This window comes from Diabrotica virgifera, chromosome 8, assembly GCF_917563875.1.
Source record: "Diabrotica virgifera virgifera chromosome 8, PGI_DIABVI_V3a".
In the NCBI taxonomy this organism is placed as follows: domain Eukaryota; kingdom Metazoa; phylum Arthropoda; class Insecta; order Coleoptera; family Chrysomelidae; genus Diabrotica; species Diabrotica virgifera.
The window spans coordinates 220,912,663-220,931,481 of NC_065450.1; the positions used below are offsets into that span (position 1 = coordinate 220,912,663).

General features: G+C 30.9%; 1 protein-coding gene across 1 annotated transcript; it reads right to left on the minus strand.

Moving 5' to 3' along the window:
• Positions 1 to 461: 461 nt before the first annotated feature.
• On the minus strand, positions 462 to 18,783 carry LOC114334857 (type-1 angiotensin II receptor-associated protein). Its single transcript, XM_050658078.1, has 6 exons — positions 18,672 to 18,783; positions 18,388 to 18,542; positions 18,186 to 18,332; positions 15,141 to 15,216; positions 11,263 to 11,370; positions 462 to 4,502 (listed from the first exon to the last, which is right to left on the minus strand). Exons 2-6 carry the CDS (start codon positions 18,424 to 18,426, stop codon positions 4,369 to 4,371), a joined length of 504 nt encoding a protein of 167 aa, XP_050514035.1. The 5' UTR covers positions 18,427 to 18,542; positions 18,672 to 18,783; the 3' UTR covers positions 462 to 4,368.
• Between the last annotated feature and the right edge of the window lie 36 nt (positions 18,784 to 18,819).

The window sequence follows — 18,819 nt, forward strand, 5'->3', positions numbered from 1 at the left end:
TATTTTCATAGAAAGTATTGGAGAATCCAATAATTGAACTAAAATAGCAGTTCCGCTAGTGGCGTAGAAAATGGAAATGGTCAACCATTCAAATTCCCCGTAGTACGCCTCTGGTAATAGACAAAAACGTTGGTTTACATCATTTAGTAGTTTGTACAGTACCTATACTTCCTGCCAAATATGAAAAGGATACGTCGAATGGTTTTAAAATGCTGAGCAAAAATAGTTTTTAATTTTTAGATAAAATCAGTAACTCAGTAAGGAACCACATTTTATTTAAGAGTTTTAGGTTAAATCTTCGTATTTTGTGCTCGGGTTTCTCCAGTTACTATATGGACAATTATATTAATGAAACACCCTGTACATCTGACTAGATTTTCCTTTCCGAATAGACTCTAACTCGTTAACCGGACCTATGCCGAATGATCCAAAAAAATATTAGGATTACTAAAATACATAAAAAGTCTGTAATTTTTATTGAAAAACAAACACAAAGCATAACTTAATGGTATAAGAATAACTTAATGGTATAAGATATACACGATTATTTAATTTCGCTAATTTATACAATCTCAACAAGTACACAGAATACTTTTACTTCTAAAATGACATTAAACCTTGTAAAAAATTATGATCTACTGACAACTAAAATCACATCACTATTGACTACAGTTTTAAAAGATAATCTCAGTCACCTGCATAATCTCAAATGATCTAACAAATATTCAAGAATAGATACACTTATTTGACTATGGCTATGCTCTGTTTTTAAACCAGGGGGTAATTCAAATTTACCGAGCCTTAATGCTTGTTTGTAATTGGTCTATAGCGGACAAGTTTACTCCACTGTTACGAAATTTTGACAGTATTGACATTTATGAAATTTTGACACGATTGACATTTCATAGGTTAATTAAGTTATATCAGCATTTTTTTGAGTTTTCTGCGTTATTCCTTTAATTTATACTATAATATTTATAGATTACCATCGAAATCTGACATGATCAACCATAAAAGAAGATGTATTTGGTGATTTTTCTAGTGACTTTCTTGGCTGTGAATCTGTCTTTTTAGTTTACTCCTCCTGGTTTAAAAACAAGACATAGTTATTCTTAAAGAGTAACTGAACAATCTTTTGTATCTACATAATATATCTACTTTCACAAAACTGCTCAAATATGCTACGCCGAACACAAAGAAATATTTACTTAAATAAAAATAATGAGAAAAAGACTCGCTCATCTATAATTTTGATAAACATCTCTGAATTTGTTTTTTCTGTCTTTTTTCTAAGTAGATATAGCAAACGAAGCAAAAACGAAGTACATGACTGTCAAAAGAACACCTGACAATGAGAATGCAAAGAACAATAAAGATGTTTATATTATACTTTAAAATTTAGTTCAAAGTAAGATACATTGAAATATGTACATAAATATACTAAAATAACTTGTTTTATGTGAGTCAACTTGTGGGAAAACCGTAATTTAAGATTTTTCAGTTACTCCGTATTACATAAAACTTATAAATATTATTATGGTACTTGTATAGTCGAGTCAATGTAGCCTCCAAATCCTTTACGATTATGTGAATAAGTTGAAATAAAAAATGGCATATTTTCCAAGCTACTCCAAGATGGACTGGAAATAATTATGGGTCATTGGGTAGATATTTAGAGTTTAACAAAATACCATTAAACAACAGTGTCTGCATAGATTGTGGTTTAAATAAGTACCTGAATAGGGAACTTGCACATTTTTCTTTATTACATAATGTTCAGTTTTGTTTAAAAATGAGATTTCCAAAATTTCACGCTTCAAAAGCTCGTAATAACTTAGAAATACAAATTTAAAGTATTCTGCGGTATAAAATAGTTCAAACGACCCGTGACGTCACATAGTTTTATTATATAGTTATGATTATGGTTATATTTAGGTATATTCTTCTGATCCTTCTTTAGTTTATTGGCCTCCACCTACTAGGGTATTTGGCCAGCTCATCGTCGCGGAATAAGGGAAAAATATTTATATTCTAATGACATTTATCGTTGTAATAATATATACCAGTTTATTGAGATTGGAGTTTGATACAGTTTTTGAAGGAAAGGAAAGAAGGTTTACTATGGAAAATAAAACCATTTTGTAAAAATACAAGTTTTCTATGAATAGTTCAAACGATCAAAAACACTTGTGACGTCACATAACTGTATTTTCTACTGACGTTTATAATGTCTAATTTAAAATTATATACAATTTTGTTTACTTTGTTGGCGCAGAATGTAAACACACAACCATATGACGTCACGACGCTTTTTGGGCTGGCTGGTATAATTTGAATCTTTAATCGTCTTTAGGTGCCAAACGAAAGACAAAAAAAACTTTGTTTCATGTTACATGTTACTATCTTTGATACATGTTTTAAATTATGTTCTGTTGTGATTTATAGCATTTTTTTCGAATTTAAAATTGTATGCAAGCTCCCTATTACTTCAGATTTAAAATAATACAGTACTAACACCCATTTATCTGCAACCGCAAAGAAAATACACGACAGGCGTTCGTTGATGCGTCGCACAGTGGGGCAGGAGAGCTAAAAAGTTGGCATAAAATGAAAATACTAAACGCAGTATTTTCTGTCGCATTCATTTTAATTAAATAGTACACAATCCTGCGTATGATTTGGCATCATTTTTTCCCCATTAAATCCCCCTCCAACAGTTGCGATGCGTCGCAAAGGGCACATGGTCCCGTGTTAACAATGCGTAGGCCGCGATAACGTGATTCGACTTACGTTTGATCCACTTATTTCAAGTGAAAAGTTAATTTACTAGTAAAATTGGCTACGGATATTTGATCTTCAGGAAAGTGACAATATTATTACAGATGTGATATAATAATTAAATAAATATAGTCTCTTATAATATATTGTTTAAAATTACCTGTACAAAATATCAAAATATGCATTTTTCAAAAAGAGCAAGTGATTTGTTAGTGTTCCCAGACTGATCCAACTTTAATTTTGTTTTATTTTGAAAGCTTGAGTATTATTCTTTAGAAAGTCATTTTAACTTTTTGCTCATATTTGCTCCTTTTTTCATAATTTTATTTTTTGTGAGGTTATGTTGACCTAATTAAATTGAATAACACTCTATTCTAATTTTTCGTTATTTGCATAATTCAAGCATAATAATTCAAGAAAGTGTAGTAGATGCAAAACAAATTAAGATGTATTCCACTTTTTGTTGATTAGTAGTGATCCACTGATCACAAACAAAAGAAACATAAAAAGAAAGAAATTAGAACACCTGCCAGTGGAAGCACTGCATATTAGTGCATAATATATTATGTTCAAATCTCCGAATGTGCAAGATGTTGACGTCACATCTGATGATTCTGATGATGATCTGTAGTTTAAGTTTTTCAATATTTTACCTACAAAATTTTATGTTATTCTTATAAATATGCGGTAAATGGTTTTAAAGAACAATTTGGTTAAGCAATTTTTCAAAAATAATGTTAACACAATTGTTTTGAGATATAAATAATATTAGATAATAATAAATAAATAAGATATAAAATAAAAATGACTAAACTTCAAATATCATTTAAATCAATATCGGTAGTAACTACGGACATTCAGCTTTGAAAATTTTGAGCAAAACATTTTTTGAACAATCCATCCTTCAAGGGAAAATATTTGTAAAGCGAGGCTCAGGAAGAAGAAGAACATCCTGGTTAAAGAACTTCAGAACCTGCTTTAGCACAACATCTGTGCAGCTTTTTCGCGCTGCTGCAGATAAAATAAAGATTGCCATGATGATCGCCAACATTAGTCACGGATAGGTACATTGAGAAGAAGAAGAAAACTTTGAAAAAACATCGTTTTTTTATGTACACACAACTTATAATATTTGAAAAAAAAAATTGGCCATAAATATATCGACAATGATTTAATGCCAACTTATGTTGTCTCTTGCCCCACTGTGCGTCGCAAGTGACCTTGAGGGTTTCAGTTAAATATTTTCAGTTATACAGAAATACTAACATTTAATAAAAATTATTAAATTCTGACCTCTATATGAGCATTAAGAAGTTTTCAGTATTTTAATAATACATTCACTTGACTATAATGATTAAGAAATAAAAATCCGTCATTAAGTAGACTAGTATAGAAATACAACATCAAAAAATATTTTTTAACACGTATTTCCCATAAAATAAAATCCTTACACTACAAAAATTACTGTTTTTATAGATTTAGGATATTTCTCGACTATAATATTTCACTAGGATTTTATAAAAATATATACAGGTAAGGTAATTTGAAAATCCAAAAAGAAAAACGATAGATATATATAAAGAATATTACTTAAATTTGCTGAGCGGATGAGAAATCGTATCCGCCAGTTTTTCCGGAACTCTGAGGAATGACAGGTCTGTCGAGATCTTCGTAGGCGTCACTTCCGGTACTATTTCCACCAGGGAATATTCCAGTTAGGACACCTGGAATATAAAAAATGCGCATTTATTCATCGTAAAACCTCGCAAAGTTAGCGAAATGCTTGAACATGTTACAAAAAGTTATTTGAAATAAATTCTCCCTCTCTGTCTCTCTCCGTCTCTTTATGTCTCTCTCTGTCTGTCTCTCTCTCTCGCTCTCTCTCTCTCTCTCTCTCTCTCTGTCTCTCGGTTTCTCTCTCTCTCTCTCTCTCTCTCTCTGTCTCTCGGTTTCTCTCTGTCTCGTTCTGTCTGTCTCTTTTTGTCTCTGTCTGTCTCTGTCTTTCTCTGTCTGCCTCTCTCTCTCCCCCTTCCTCACACTTCACGCACCCCGTTACTATCCTGCATACTCGTATCTCATTTATACCCCAGGCTGTGGGTGAAAAAACGTGATATAATTCAGGAATTTTTGAAACCTATCAGGTGTTGTAAAGGACGATGCCAGGAATAACTTCTACTAAAATGTAACCAAAAATATTGTGCGCTTTTTTTTTAATTGCGATTTTCATTTGTTAAATTTGCGATTTTTATTGATTTTTAATTTTGTAGCTTAGGATATTGATTTTAGAGAACAACTTTTTAATAGAAAGTTGTAGTAAATTAAAAAAACCTATAATTTGAGCTATGGTAAGTTTAATTTCGTTAATTGGTTATTGCAAAACAGCCTGCGAAAAGTCCAAAATGGCCGTGTTTTACAATTGCATTATTTATTGTACAAATAACTTTTTTTTATTTTTTAAAGCTTTAAAATGAAGATCTTTCAATTCCAAACATAAAAAAAATTGTAAAGCCAGATTAACGAATTTGTTGCTTAGATATTATAAATTGTTTATCCCAAGAGGTCAAATGTCGAAGGCTATAACTTTTTGAAAAAAATCGTAGAAAGTTGGTGAAACATCCAATCTCCTTCTAAAGAGTTACATTTTCATATTATGATGTAAATAAATGCGTAAAACATTTTTAAACCTCTAATTTTTGGATTTGAAAATAAGGGGGCAAATTTCGTTATAAACATTTAGAGCTGAAGCGGCCCTGTATATCCTATGAGTTTCTAACTTACAGATTATTGTTGCTAAAGACGAAATGAAGATTTATAAAAAATATAAAATTTTCACAACCAACTGGAGCCGAGATAATTGTTTTTTTTTCTTAAATCATAGTGCCTTTATTTATAACAATTAAGAAATTATTTTACAGTCATTGACTAAAGAAAGACTTATATTATCTTAAAATGAAAATTATTATAAAATATAATTACATTTAATTATTAAAAATTATTTTTTAAATCGGTGCTTTTGCAAGCGGCCGAATTTTGCAAATCGCCCGGCTCGCTTCAAATCCGCGCGCTCGAAAAATTTTTACGTAACTTGTATTAAATTTTGACAGAAAACAATTTAATAATACATATTACCATTATAATATACAGTCTATTTACCACTGTATTTGTTTTTCTTGTTAAACTTTTATATGTGAAATCCAAAAAGAATAGTCACTACAAGAAGAAAAAGTTTTATATTGTATATTATAGTAAGAAGTAACATTATTATTATTATATTTATATAACAAAGAAAAAATTAAAAATATAGTTATACATTTCATATATATGTATCATTTTTGTAATATTATTTCTTCAGAAATGAAATTTCACATATAAATGTTTATCAAGAAAAACAAATACAATGGTAAATAGACTGTATATTATTCTGGTAATATTATTAAATTGTTTTCTGTCAAAATTTAATACAAGTTACGTAAAAATTTTCCGACCGATTTGCAGGCGATTTCCGGGCGATTTGCAAAATTCGGCCGCTCGCAAAAGCACCGATTTTCAAAATAATTTTTAATAATTAAATGTAATTATATTTTATAATAATTTTTATTTTAAGATAATATAAGTCTTTCTTTAGTCAATGACTGTAAAATAATTTCTTAATTGTTATAAATAAAGGCACTACGACTTAAGAAAAAAATAATAATTATCTGGGCTTCAGTTGGTTGTAGAAAATTTTTATTTTTTTATAAATCTTCGTTTTCTCTTCAGCAACAATAATCTGTAAGTTAGAAACTCATAGGATTTACAGGGCCGCTTCAGCTCTAAATGTTTATAACGAAATTGTCCCCTTATTTTCAAACCCAAAAATTATCTCGGCTTCAGTTGGTCGTAGAAATTTTTTATTTTTTTATAAATCTTTGTTTCATCTTCAGCAACAATAATCTGTAAGTTAAAAACTCATAGGATGTACAGGGCCGCTTCAGCTCTAAATGTTTATAACGAAATTTGCCCCCTTATTTTCAAACCCAAGAATTAGAGGTTTAAAAATGTTTTACGCATTTATTTACATCAGAATATGAAAATATAACTCTTTAGAAGGAGATTAGATGTTTCACCAACTCTCTACGATTTTTTTTCAAAAAGTTATAGCCTTCGACATTTAACCTCTTAGGATAAACAATTTATAATATCTAAGCAACAAATTCGTTAATCTGGCTTTACAATTTTTTTTATGTTTGGAATTGAAAGATCTTCATTTTAAAGCTTTAAAAAATAAAAAAATTATTTGTACAATAAATAATGCAATTGTAACAAACGGCCATTTTGGACCTTTCGCAGGCTGTTTTGCAATAACCAATTAACCAAATTAAACTTACCGTACTTCAAATTGTAGGTTTTTTAATTTACTACAACTTTCTATTAAAAAGTTTTTCTTTAAAATCAATATCCTAAGCTGCAAAATAAAAAATCATTAAAAATTGGAAAATTTAACAAATGAAAATCGCAATTAAAAAAAAAGCGCACAATATTTTTGGTTACATTTTAGTATAAGTTATTCCTGGCATCGTCGTTTGCAACACCTGATAGGTTTCAAAAATTCCTGAATTATATCCTGAAATCGACCTATTTTTCACCCACAGCCTGGGGTATTAGCGCAGTATCAACTTGTTTGGTGTGGGCAGATCTGTTCCAAATGGGGCACGCATATTCAGCAGTTGGCAAACCCAGTACATGTGCCTTTGTTGTTAAGACGCCAGGGTATGCACCCCATTTACTTTCTGTTAGCTTCCTGAGTATGCTGTTCTTAGTTGTTACTTTCCCTCTCGTTTTTATGCAATGTTGACTAGCTGAGGGACCGGTTCAGAGTTACTCTGGTACAGACCGGTACAGAGTTTAATGTATTATCATTCCACGCAATTTATAGTTTTCGTTTACCTTCCTTTGCGTGAAGGTGGAAGGCGCAGACTTGGGTTTTATGAGGATTTGGTCGCAGGGAATTCTGAAGGTAGTACACAGGCATTGTTTTTAAGGCAGTTCGAGTTCTTCTACTTCTTCAAAACACTTTCCTTCTCCCACATATTGCGAGATCGTCAGCATACAGGAAGTGCTTGGTTTCAGTCGGCGTGGATTGGTCGTTGGTATACAGTGCTGGTCAAAAGTCCGGTTCTCCCTCGTATCTTTTGAACGGTTAGACTTATAATAGTGAAATTTGGAGGGACGAAACAAACAGACGTAAGCTTCTCAGACAGTCATAACAGCAGACGTAATAGTGACAGATGACGTTACAGAGTCACATAGTCATACTAATAGGCTATTGATTATGTACTATAGAAAGGAACTACAACGTTAACGGGGTTTTATTATTTCATATGGTCAATGAATCTCTATATATGAAAAAAACCGCGGAGTGCTACCATTTAAAGGGGTGCGTTTTTGAGTAATGGGTGAATTAGTCCCTGGGCACACGTTACATTAGGGTGAGTTCTATGCACTTTTGTTACAAACACGTCTACATAAAAATTGTTCCTGGTTAAATTTCCTATCTAAATATGTATAACTTTTTAAAGTCAAAGATACTTTTTTTTACAAAAATATATTCAAAAGAAAAGCACAAAGAAACCCAAAAGAAAGGAATTTTGTTTTTTGTCCCATAACTTTTGTCCACGGGGATATAGGTATAGACATTGCTTCAGAGAAAAAAACTTACATATTTTGTCTTCAAAATGATGTTTGGTAGCGGTCATTACGATTTACAGTTTTCGAAATATGATTTCTCAAAGTTCGTCACTCACAGCAATTTTGGGCAATTTTCCTTGTTATTTCGCAAATATTGTTCTATAACTTTTTTCTACGTAACTTTAGGCATACGCAATGGTACATGTAAGAGGAATAGAAATCAATTACCTTTAAAATATTCTACTGTATAATGTTGTACGACTTCATTTAAAGAGGTTATATTTTTCAAGACTTTATACTTTTAACGAGTTTTTATATTTTTTACGATTATTTTTTAAATTACCCATTATAACTTTTTTTCTACATTTAGGTATATATTACATAATAAAAAAGATAGCTTATTCTGTTTACTTTAAAATGGTGTATTATAAAAAATTCTAGGATTATTTTTGAATAAGATATGCTTTTTCAAAATGTAATAAGTACTTGCAACGGTTTTTGATTTTAGGATTATTTTTTAAATTCCCCATTATAACTTTTTTATGTGATTGTATGTTATGATTGAAGCTCATTTTTTATAGGTAATACTTTGGATCCACTTGACTCAGCCGGGCAAACTTCAAAATATGGATTAATTCCAATATTTACTGTCAAAGCTCCTGCACCACAAGCTTTGCTTGAAAAAATAGCATGTAAATGTACCAAAGGATGTATAAAAAACTGCGATTGTAGGAAGATAGGAATTAGTTGTTCAATATTCTGCAAAGGGTGCATGTGCATGGGTACTAAATGTGGGAACTCTAAGATAACTGAGGTGTCAGAGGAAGTTATTGAAGCTAATAATAACGAAGAGATGGACTTTGATTTTGAAAATTTTTTAAATGTCAACGTTTAAATAATTTTAACTAAAGTGATGTTTTCTAAGACTAATGTTTATGTAATTTTTGTAAAAGAAATAATATTAAATAATACAGGTAAAAAAATATCAAAGAATCACTCGGTTTCCATTACATATTTAAATATAGATGATACACCATTTTACAGAACAGAAAGTAAGCCCTCTTTATTGAGCAATATATAGTATATTCATGTATGTACAAGAAAAAAAAGTTATAATGACAAATTTCAAAAATAATCGTAAAAAATGTAAAAATAATATTTTTTTGTATTAGGTATTATATAATATATAATATATTAATATATTATATATACTATATATAATATAATATTACATAATATATAATATATTATATAATATTATTTTATTTTTATATTATATTATAAAAAATCGTTAAAAGTATAAAACCTTGAAAAACCATAATCTCTTTAAAAAAAAGTCGTACAACGATATACAGTAGACCATTTTAAAGGTAATTGATTTCTATTCCTATTACGTGTACCATTGCATATACCTAAAGTTGCGTAGAAAATAGTTACACAACAATATTTGAGAAATAACAAGGAAAATTGCCCAAAATTGCTGTGAGTGGCGAACTTTGAAAAATCATATTTCAAAAACTATAAATCCTAAGTACCTCTACTAAACAGCATTTTAAAGAAGAAATATGTAGATTTTTTTTCTGTAACGCAATGTCTATACCTATATCCTCGTGGACAAAAGTTATGGGACAAAAAACAAAATTTCTTTCTTTTGGGTTTCTTTGTGCGTTTTCTTTTGAATATGTTTTTGTAAAAAAAATTGTCATTGACTTTATAAAGTGATATTTAGATAGGAAATTTAACCAGGAACAATTTTTATGTAGATATGTTTGTACCAAAAGTGCATAGAACTCACCCTAATGTAACCTGTGCCCAGGGACTAATTCACCCATTTCTCAAAAACGCACCCCTTTAAATGGTAGCACTCCGCGGTTTTTTCATACATAAATGCCCAGTGACCATATTAAATAATAAAACCCCGTTAACGTTGTAGTTCCTTTTAGCTATCTTATTTTGAATATAATCAATAGCCTATAATTTTATTTGAGTTTAAGCTCATTTTGATGAATAAATCAAATAAATACTAAAATTGTAGTTTCGCATTTAATTAATAAATATTCAAATGTCCGCCTGTGGTTAGTTGTCAAAAAGTTGACGTTTTTAAATTCTTTTAACTTTTTTGACAAATAACCCCAGAGGCGAACGTTTGAATATTTCTTAATTAACTGCGAAATTACAATTCTAATACATATACCTATTCACTCATACTATTTTTTTGGGTTTAAGTTGATTTTGATGAATAAATTAAATAAAAATATAACATTGTAGTGTCGCATTTAATTAATAAAATTCAAACGTCCGCCTATGGTTATTTGTCCAAAAAGTTGACATTTTTGACAACCTTTTTGACAAGTAACCATAGGCGGAAGCTTGAATTTTTAGTAATTAAATGCGAAACTACAATTTTATATTTATTTAATTTATTCATCAAAATTAACTTAAACTCAAACAAAATTAGTATGACTGAGTAGATATTTTCAATACCTTTCAAACGAGGTATCACTTGCCATAAGGTCCTATTTAAACTTATCTGTCGCAGTAAAGTCATCTGCCACCTGTTACGACTAGTTCAGAAGCATATATCCGTTTATTTCCCCTCTGCAAATTTCAAATTTCACTATTATAAGTATAACCGTTCAAAAGATACGAGGGAGACCGGACTTTTGACTAGCACTGTATATATTTAAAAAGCATTATAAGAGAAAATATAGAGAAAATATATGAGAGTAATAATTATAAGAGAAAACTATCAAAATAAAAGTTTAAACATACCTAAATAAGAAAACAAATTACATTTTTTTTTTAAGTTTTACTCACCTGTGGCACCGCTTCGTTCTTCTAAATTCTTAACTAACAGTATTGTACTGAACGGGCGAATTATAAGATGTAATATTGCCATAGCTGCTGAAAATTTATTTCTGGCACCTATAAAATGTATATAATATCTATTAATTAATATTAATAAACAATTCAAAAACAATTTCAAAACCAACAACAATTCCTCATTGTCTGATGAATCAAAACGTCTCTAACTTTATGTATCACAACGAACGGTAGAAGAACTCAAAGAAATGAAAGACATAGGGATTGGCCAGGTAGAGAAAACGGCCAGGTGCTTCTTACTATAATGAAGGGGATGGTATTAAAGTCAATACTCCTACCACATATCCCCCAAGAACAATGTGTGACAGATTTTCAACCTGAAACAAATTATAGAAAAATCTAGAGAATTTATTCTAATAGAAACTTATTAAAAAAAACTTCGTCGACTACTCTAAACCGCTCAGGCGCTCGACAATGTAAAGTGGCATACAATTTGGCGAATACTAATTTATTGTATGTCAACAACACAGCAAAAGTATGAGTAAATAACACATATTCCTTTTATAAAAGCAAACACCCCACAATGGACAAGTAAATTGCCTATATAAAGGAAGAAGAAGAAAAACAATCAGACACTTAAAAATATCTGGAACACCAGATAAAAATAAGCAGAGACAATCAAACACATGACATAAAAAACGAATAGGCCTGACAAGGATCTCATCTAAGAAGTTTAATTCCCAGTTGTCTCAAGCAAAAGGTTTATAATCCATGTGTTTAGCGTGCTAAAACTTATGAAGAAGAGACTTAAACGCGGACGCAAAGGTCCTCCACTAAACTCACAAATTACATAACGGGTCCATGGGGCGTGGAATGCTAGGCGTCAGCCTTCGAGGCCACATAACAACATGTCAAAGCAACAAATCAGTCAAATATTTATTCATTTATTTATTGACGGGACACCACCCAATTAAATATAAGCACATAACAAATATAAATCACCTAAATTACAAACATTTTTGAAGTTATACTTCTTTACCGGCGATAAGAGGGTGAATTTTTATATGTTAAAACCTATGATCCCGGCGCATGTGCATTATAACTTTGTTCTGATTGGATGTTCAAATGACATGTCAAAAATTATTCAATATGGCGGCTGTGGCACAGCTGTACGTAGTTTGATTATTTATGTTTGTTGCGTTTTGAAATTTGTGGGAAAAGAAACAAAGTTAGTTAATAGTTAGGTATACTGCCTTTTTAAATAGTTTTCGTATACCTATATTTTTGGACTTTTGGACTATTTTGGACAAGGAAAACTCATTCTAATTTGGTAAGTAGTTTTTATTATAACCATATTGTAATTATACATTTGGATTAGGTTGGAATACATACATTTATTTTCTCAAGAATGGGGATTTTAGAGAGAAATCCCAAATTAGGTCCGATTTTTATTTTTAAATTATGATTTTTTGACGTAGATTTATTTATCTAGTAGGTATGTAATGCTTTGATTTACATACTTAATTTGATTACCAACAAAAGTTCTACCAATCTTCATCTAATATATTGTTTTCTTACTGTTTTGTTATATTTTAATATTTTCTTCCACAAAATTTAAACTACATAATTTAATTATATTCAAAACAACTGTCAAACAGTAAAACGTTCAGTTACCCTATTTTTCCACATGACAAATAATGTGGAATTGGACGAGTGAGTCTAGGCGTCGATTACGAATCAAAGCGTCCCGAAATTCACGGGTTCGATTCCCGATGCAAGTTTTTATTTTTTTATGCATTTTATGATTGTAAGTATATTTGTTATATAATTTTTTTTTCAGAAAATGCGTATTTAAAATTTTTGCCAACAATTATTATCGTTCAGAAATAATTTTTTCTTTGTGCCATTTTTCAATGTGTTTGTGTGCGTTTTATTCTTTTATTTTTTTAAATTTTTGGTATTGTCTTAAAAATCACATAATATGTAGTAGAAGTATAACTTCTTACGTGCGTACAAAGTACACACACATTCTTTTTTTACATAATGTCTACAAATGTTTTCGGAAGCGCACAGTAACAAATCGAAGTCTATTCTATTTCCATTTAGAATGATTCTACTCAGTGGAGAATGCCTACCAAAGTTGCAGCGATGAAATTTAATTGCAAAATTTTTGAGATATTCTAGTGACTCTAGAGGGAACATTAAAATCAATTAGAGACACTATTGCAATTTATTTTAGAATTCAATAGTTTATGTAGAAACAAAACATCAGCATAAGTCCGTCTAGAAGATAGCCTAGGAAGGTTTTGTATTTCTAATTTCTGAGTAGGAATGGTCATTTAAAGGTTTGTGTAGTTTAAAACTTAAATACCTAATGAATTTATTTTGAACTTTTTCAAGCTTGGCTATATGGACTTCAGAAGTGGGTGACCAAACCACTGAGCAATACTCAAGAACAGATCTAACTAGGGAAATATAAATCAGTCTGATGGAATTAATGTTATGCAAACATCTAGAAGTTCTGATAATGAAGCCTAACATTTTAAATGCCTGGTTATTCACATAATCAAAATGAGCACAAAAATTTAGTTTGGAATCTAATTGAACACCTAGATCTCTTACAGTTGATACAGCCTTCAGTGGTTCTTCAGCTAATTTGTAATTATAAAAGTGGTTGTTAACTCTTCTGCAGAAACTAATAAAGTGACATTTTCCAACATTAATGCTCATTTGGTTCAATTTGCACCATGCCATAATTTTATTAATATCAATTTGAAGCATTTCACAATCTGAGATGGATTCGATAATTCTAAAGATTTTTAAATCGTCAGCAAATAGCAGAAATTTAGAGTTAATCTGAGATTTAATGTCATTAACAAATATACTAAAAAGGAAAGGCCCTAAGTGGCTTCCTTGTGGAACACCAGATGTTACGGAAATTTAACTAGATTGAAAGTGTTTCATCTTAACAAACTGTATTCTGCTAGTTAGGTATCTACACAGCCAGTTATACAGATTGCCTGTAAATCCAATAGCTTTAAGCTTGTTACATAATAATTTATAATTCACGGTGTCAAATGCTTTAGAGAAATCTGTATAAATAGCATCTATCTGTAGTCTCCTTTCCAAAGCATCAGATATGTATTGTGTGAAAAGTAAGAGATTTGTCGAAGTTGATCTACCTGGAATAAAACCATGTTGCTCTGCAATTAGTACATTGCATAAAGGTATTGTAAATATCAAGAGTTCAAGACGTCATCAAAAAAATCACGAAGTTAAAGTGGAAGTGAGCAGGGCACTTAGCGAGAAGATCGACAGTGGACAAGACGAATCATGGAATAGAGTTCCAGAAACCATAAAAAAAGCAGAGGATGATCACCGACTAGATGGACCTATGACGTAAAAGAATAGGGAGAAAGAGGCCCAGTGTAATGAAAATTGGAAGAGACTGGGAAGGCCTATGTCCAGCAGTTAAAGCGATTAACTGAATGGTGAAGATTTTAATATGCTCGGAAGACACAGTAAACAGCGACGCACAAGCCCTTTTAGGAGTCCATATATGGAGAAGAGCAGTCACAGACAAGCAAGGGTGGAGGCAAAAAATAAAGGAGGCCAAGGCTCAATTTGGGCTGTGGTGTCGTAGAAGAAGAAGAAGATTGTAATGTATCTTTAAAAACACGGTTTAAAAAATTCCATTTTTCCACATGTATTTAGTAGAATGCGCCCTACTGTAGCCCAGACAAAATATATCGTGGGGTATTGGTTCTTTATTGACAATTTTTTTTTGTTTTATTAGTTTTAATTATCTTGGCATAATTTCTGTAGATTTTTATTATAACTATGTATAATATGACCTAATAGATAATACTTACTATCGTCAGAATGTGGAAAACCCATTACCAAGATTAAGATATCTAAAAATATTGAACTCCCATTTACAACAATGGCCTAAAAAGTAAAAATAACGTCATCGAAAATAATATACTATTGACATTAAGAGGCTACATCAGCGTGTCATCAAAACGGATAACGCGTTCCAAAAGATATTTGGCATACATATACGTAATATACTAAAGAATGGCGGTACAGAGCCCAATATGTTAGTATGTATGTGTAAATTATTCTATAATTAAATAAAATATTACAAAAACGAGTCTGTACCACCATTAAGAAGAACAAAAAAATACACTTTATTCAAATAAACTTTTTATCCCAAGCCTAGATTTTGTGTCACATTGGAACTACTAAAAGTGATTATCTATAACAAGAAATATAACGAAACTGACTGATTTGGCAACATAGAGAAATAGTCATCGTCATCACAACGTATATTATCACAATATAATGTGCCTTCATCTTTGGTAGTGTCACATACTGTTGCTGATGCACTGTTGCCAAAGGTTCGCAATACTTTCAACAAACTGTGTGGCTACTATCTCTCGAATTAATATTGATGACAAGCTGATGTAGCCTCTTAATGTTTTTACATCAAATTAATATTGACAGTAATTTAGACAGTTAATGGCTAAGAGTGCAAGCTCTACAATTCGGCTGCATGGACATGTGATTCCATATAAAATGTCTTTAAAAACACATACAATAAAAATATTTTTAACTTTTTCAATATCTAACCTTTTATTAATCATATCCCAATGACTCAAACTACTTTTTAAACATGTTGTAATGCATCACATATAAATTAACTGTTCTCTATCAGAAACAACAGTTGAAGCAACCAGCAATTTTAAATGTCAGTTTCATGAGCGAAAAAATGTCTTTTAAATAAAATTTGTCAACATAACAATTATATTCGATATCTTCTGGTCAGAGTGTCCTATCGACAAAAATGATCATAAAAGGTAAAGCGTGCAGCTTTCTTATGCAATTTATTATTAAACTCTTTCAAAAGTATAGTTTTGTATCTTAATTTCTCTGGTCTTATTTTCTCTTCAATTCAATATTCAATTCAGTTTATTGATGTCAATATACAAAGTATTTACATAAGTCAAAGTCTGTTAAAATGCATCATTGAAATACATTGGCAAGCTAACACTTAATAAGTAAAATCTATAAAATTTTATCACCTAGTCTAAATACTTAACACAAAGTTAGAATATTAGCATAAAAACACAAGAGCACACAGATCATTTAAGAGAGCTGTAGGACTATCACAACAGGGTAGCCCCGAGATATTCCTCCTGAGAATAGTAAGCACCCACCAAAAGAAGTTCTTTGATTTTTATTTTGTATGTATCTAAGGGCAGTTCTCGAATTATTAGGGGTAATTTATTAAAGAAATGTATAGCCAGACATGATGGGCCATCTCTGCACCTGTCCAGCCTACGAAACTTTTGGGCAAGGTTCCCTCTAAAGCGTGTGTTAATATTATGAATCTGTTCATGAGTCTGGAATTTATGCATATTGCATTTTACATATATAAGATTATCATATATATTCTGGCAAGGTAATGTTAATATTTTCCAATCTATAAAAACTTGTCTGCAATCGGCTCTATATGGCTCTTCTAGATCAGAGTAGATATTTTGTTTTTCCTTCGTTAATTTCTAGATCTCTTTTCTGTACTTCATTTGCCAGGATTGTTACTGCTTCTTTTAATCTCTCCTTGTCTCTTTTCATAAAAACTATGTCATCTGGATATGCTACTCTTTGTGTTGAGGAGTTAGCTATAGTTCTTTTAATTCCGGTGGTCTTGACTGTTCCTCCTACTGCTATGTTGAAGACTGTGTTTGACAGGGAATAGCCTTGTCGCACTCCTATTTCTATCTCAATTGATTTTGTGCTACCTTCTTCTGTTGTTACTTTAACTCGAGATCTATCCATAATCTAATTTTGTTAATCTAATTAGCTTTGCTGGTATATCTTGATTTTTCATTTCAATAAATAAGAAAAGTCAAGGAACAGGTTATCATTGTTTGTGTCATTATATGGTTCGTATCTGTAGTGTGTGCAATCTTTTTCTCTGTGAATTGAGTTTGTCTGATGAGGGCTGTACGAATTTTGTATGTTGTACTCAGTAGAAATATTCCTCTATAATTGTTACAGTCCATTAGTTCTCCTTTCTTAAATATTGGTATAATTCTGCCTTCTTTCCAATCCTCAAACATTTCTTCTGCTTCCCATATTCTAACTATAAGGGTCAAATGCTTGTTAACACGTTGACGGACAGAACGTCTATAGACATCTAATTTCCATTGATGTAATGTGACACAACGTCTATAGATGACATTTTTAAAATGAGTTGTGACCAGAGACATGTAAAAGGATAGACTTGGCTATTGGCTATTGATATGCCACTCAATGCATCGAGGTGTAACGTCGACATAGGATTGAGTGGCCTAACCATCTTTGTCAGTCACATGCGCGGGATCGCTTGGTTAAAAGAGATAGATAGACTACCGATCGACTGTTTCCATGCTGTTTCTGTGTTATGCTTTTTTGGTGAGTATGCAGAGTCTACGCTTAATATGTCAATGATTCTGGCAAAAAGTCGGTGTCAAAAAATGTCACATTACATCTACAGATGCGTATTAAATGTGACACAATGTCCATGGTCTTCGTCTACATGTTTACAAACAATTTTAAAAAGCTCATTGTTTCCATAAACTATAAAGGCTAAAAGAAATTCAGCAATTTCCCTATTCCACTTTGCAAAATACATATAGTGTCACAACACTTGCTTATACATTTGACGCACTGTCTGTCAACTTGTTAATAATTTTTCCCCTCCGATTTTATTTAGCTCATTGGGAATTTCATCTGGGCCAGGTGTTTTTATCTGTTTAACTTTGTTAACATATATGGTATATTTTATATATTTTGAGTTACTTAAACCGAATGTTCCGCAATATATTTAACATTATTTAACATAAACCTTGAAATATAAAAAAAATATATACCAATTGTATAGGTTCATGACTTTGGTCATGATACAAACTCCAAAGGAAGAGAAGAATAAGCAAACTGTTATAAAACAGATACGCATTGGAACTCCAATATCCCATCGTACTTAGCGACATAAAAATGAAATGAATCAGAAACAGGACCTGGAAATAAAGTTGATAAGTTTATCGATAACGTCTCAAAATAATATCAATTTACCTTGAGTCTGAAATTTCTAATTTGTGACAATTCAGGCATTTTGTATTCACTGTATTCTTACGTGGGTTGAACGAGATTACATTACATTAAAACTTGATATCACTAAAAATACTTCCTTTCTTTGCAAATGACTTCGTGATTGCAAAATGTTTAACCTAAAATTACAAATGTCAAAACATTATTTTTTGAGTTATTGACTAACGAACAAACTTATTTATAGGCCAGTAAATGACCGTCGTAGAGTCTAAAACTGTATAATTTGATTCTTGTTGATTTTAGATCACCTTTTTTATGAAAACCGTCTCCGATGAAAGCGCACCATCTTAAATTTAAATAATTATAATTTTTGTTAATTATTATTAAATTGTACGATAATAGAAAACGAAATGACTCTTTTTAATTTAAAATTCCTGATGTTAATAGTTTACGCAC

Coding starts and splice junctions, on each gene's coding strand:
- LOC114334857 (XM_050658078.1), bottom strand. CDS start 18,426: ATGCCTGAATTGTCACAAATTAGAAATTTCAGACTCAAG. Junction 11,371..15,140: donor TTTTCCACATTCTGACGATA/GTAAGTATTATC, acceptor TACATTTTATAG/GTGCCAGAAATAAATTTTCA. Junction 4,503..11,262: donor AGAACGAAGCGGTGCCACAG/GTGAGTAAAACT, acceptor TTTATATTCCAG/GTGTCCTAACTGGAATATTC.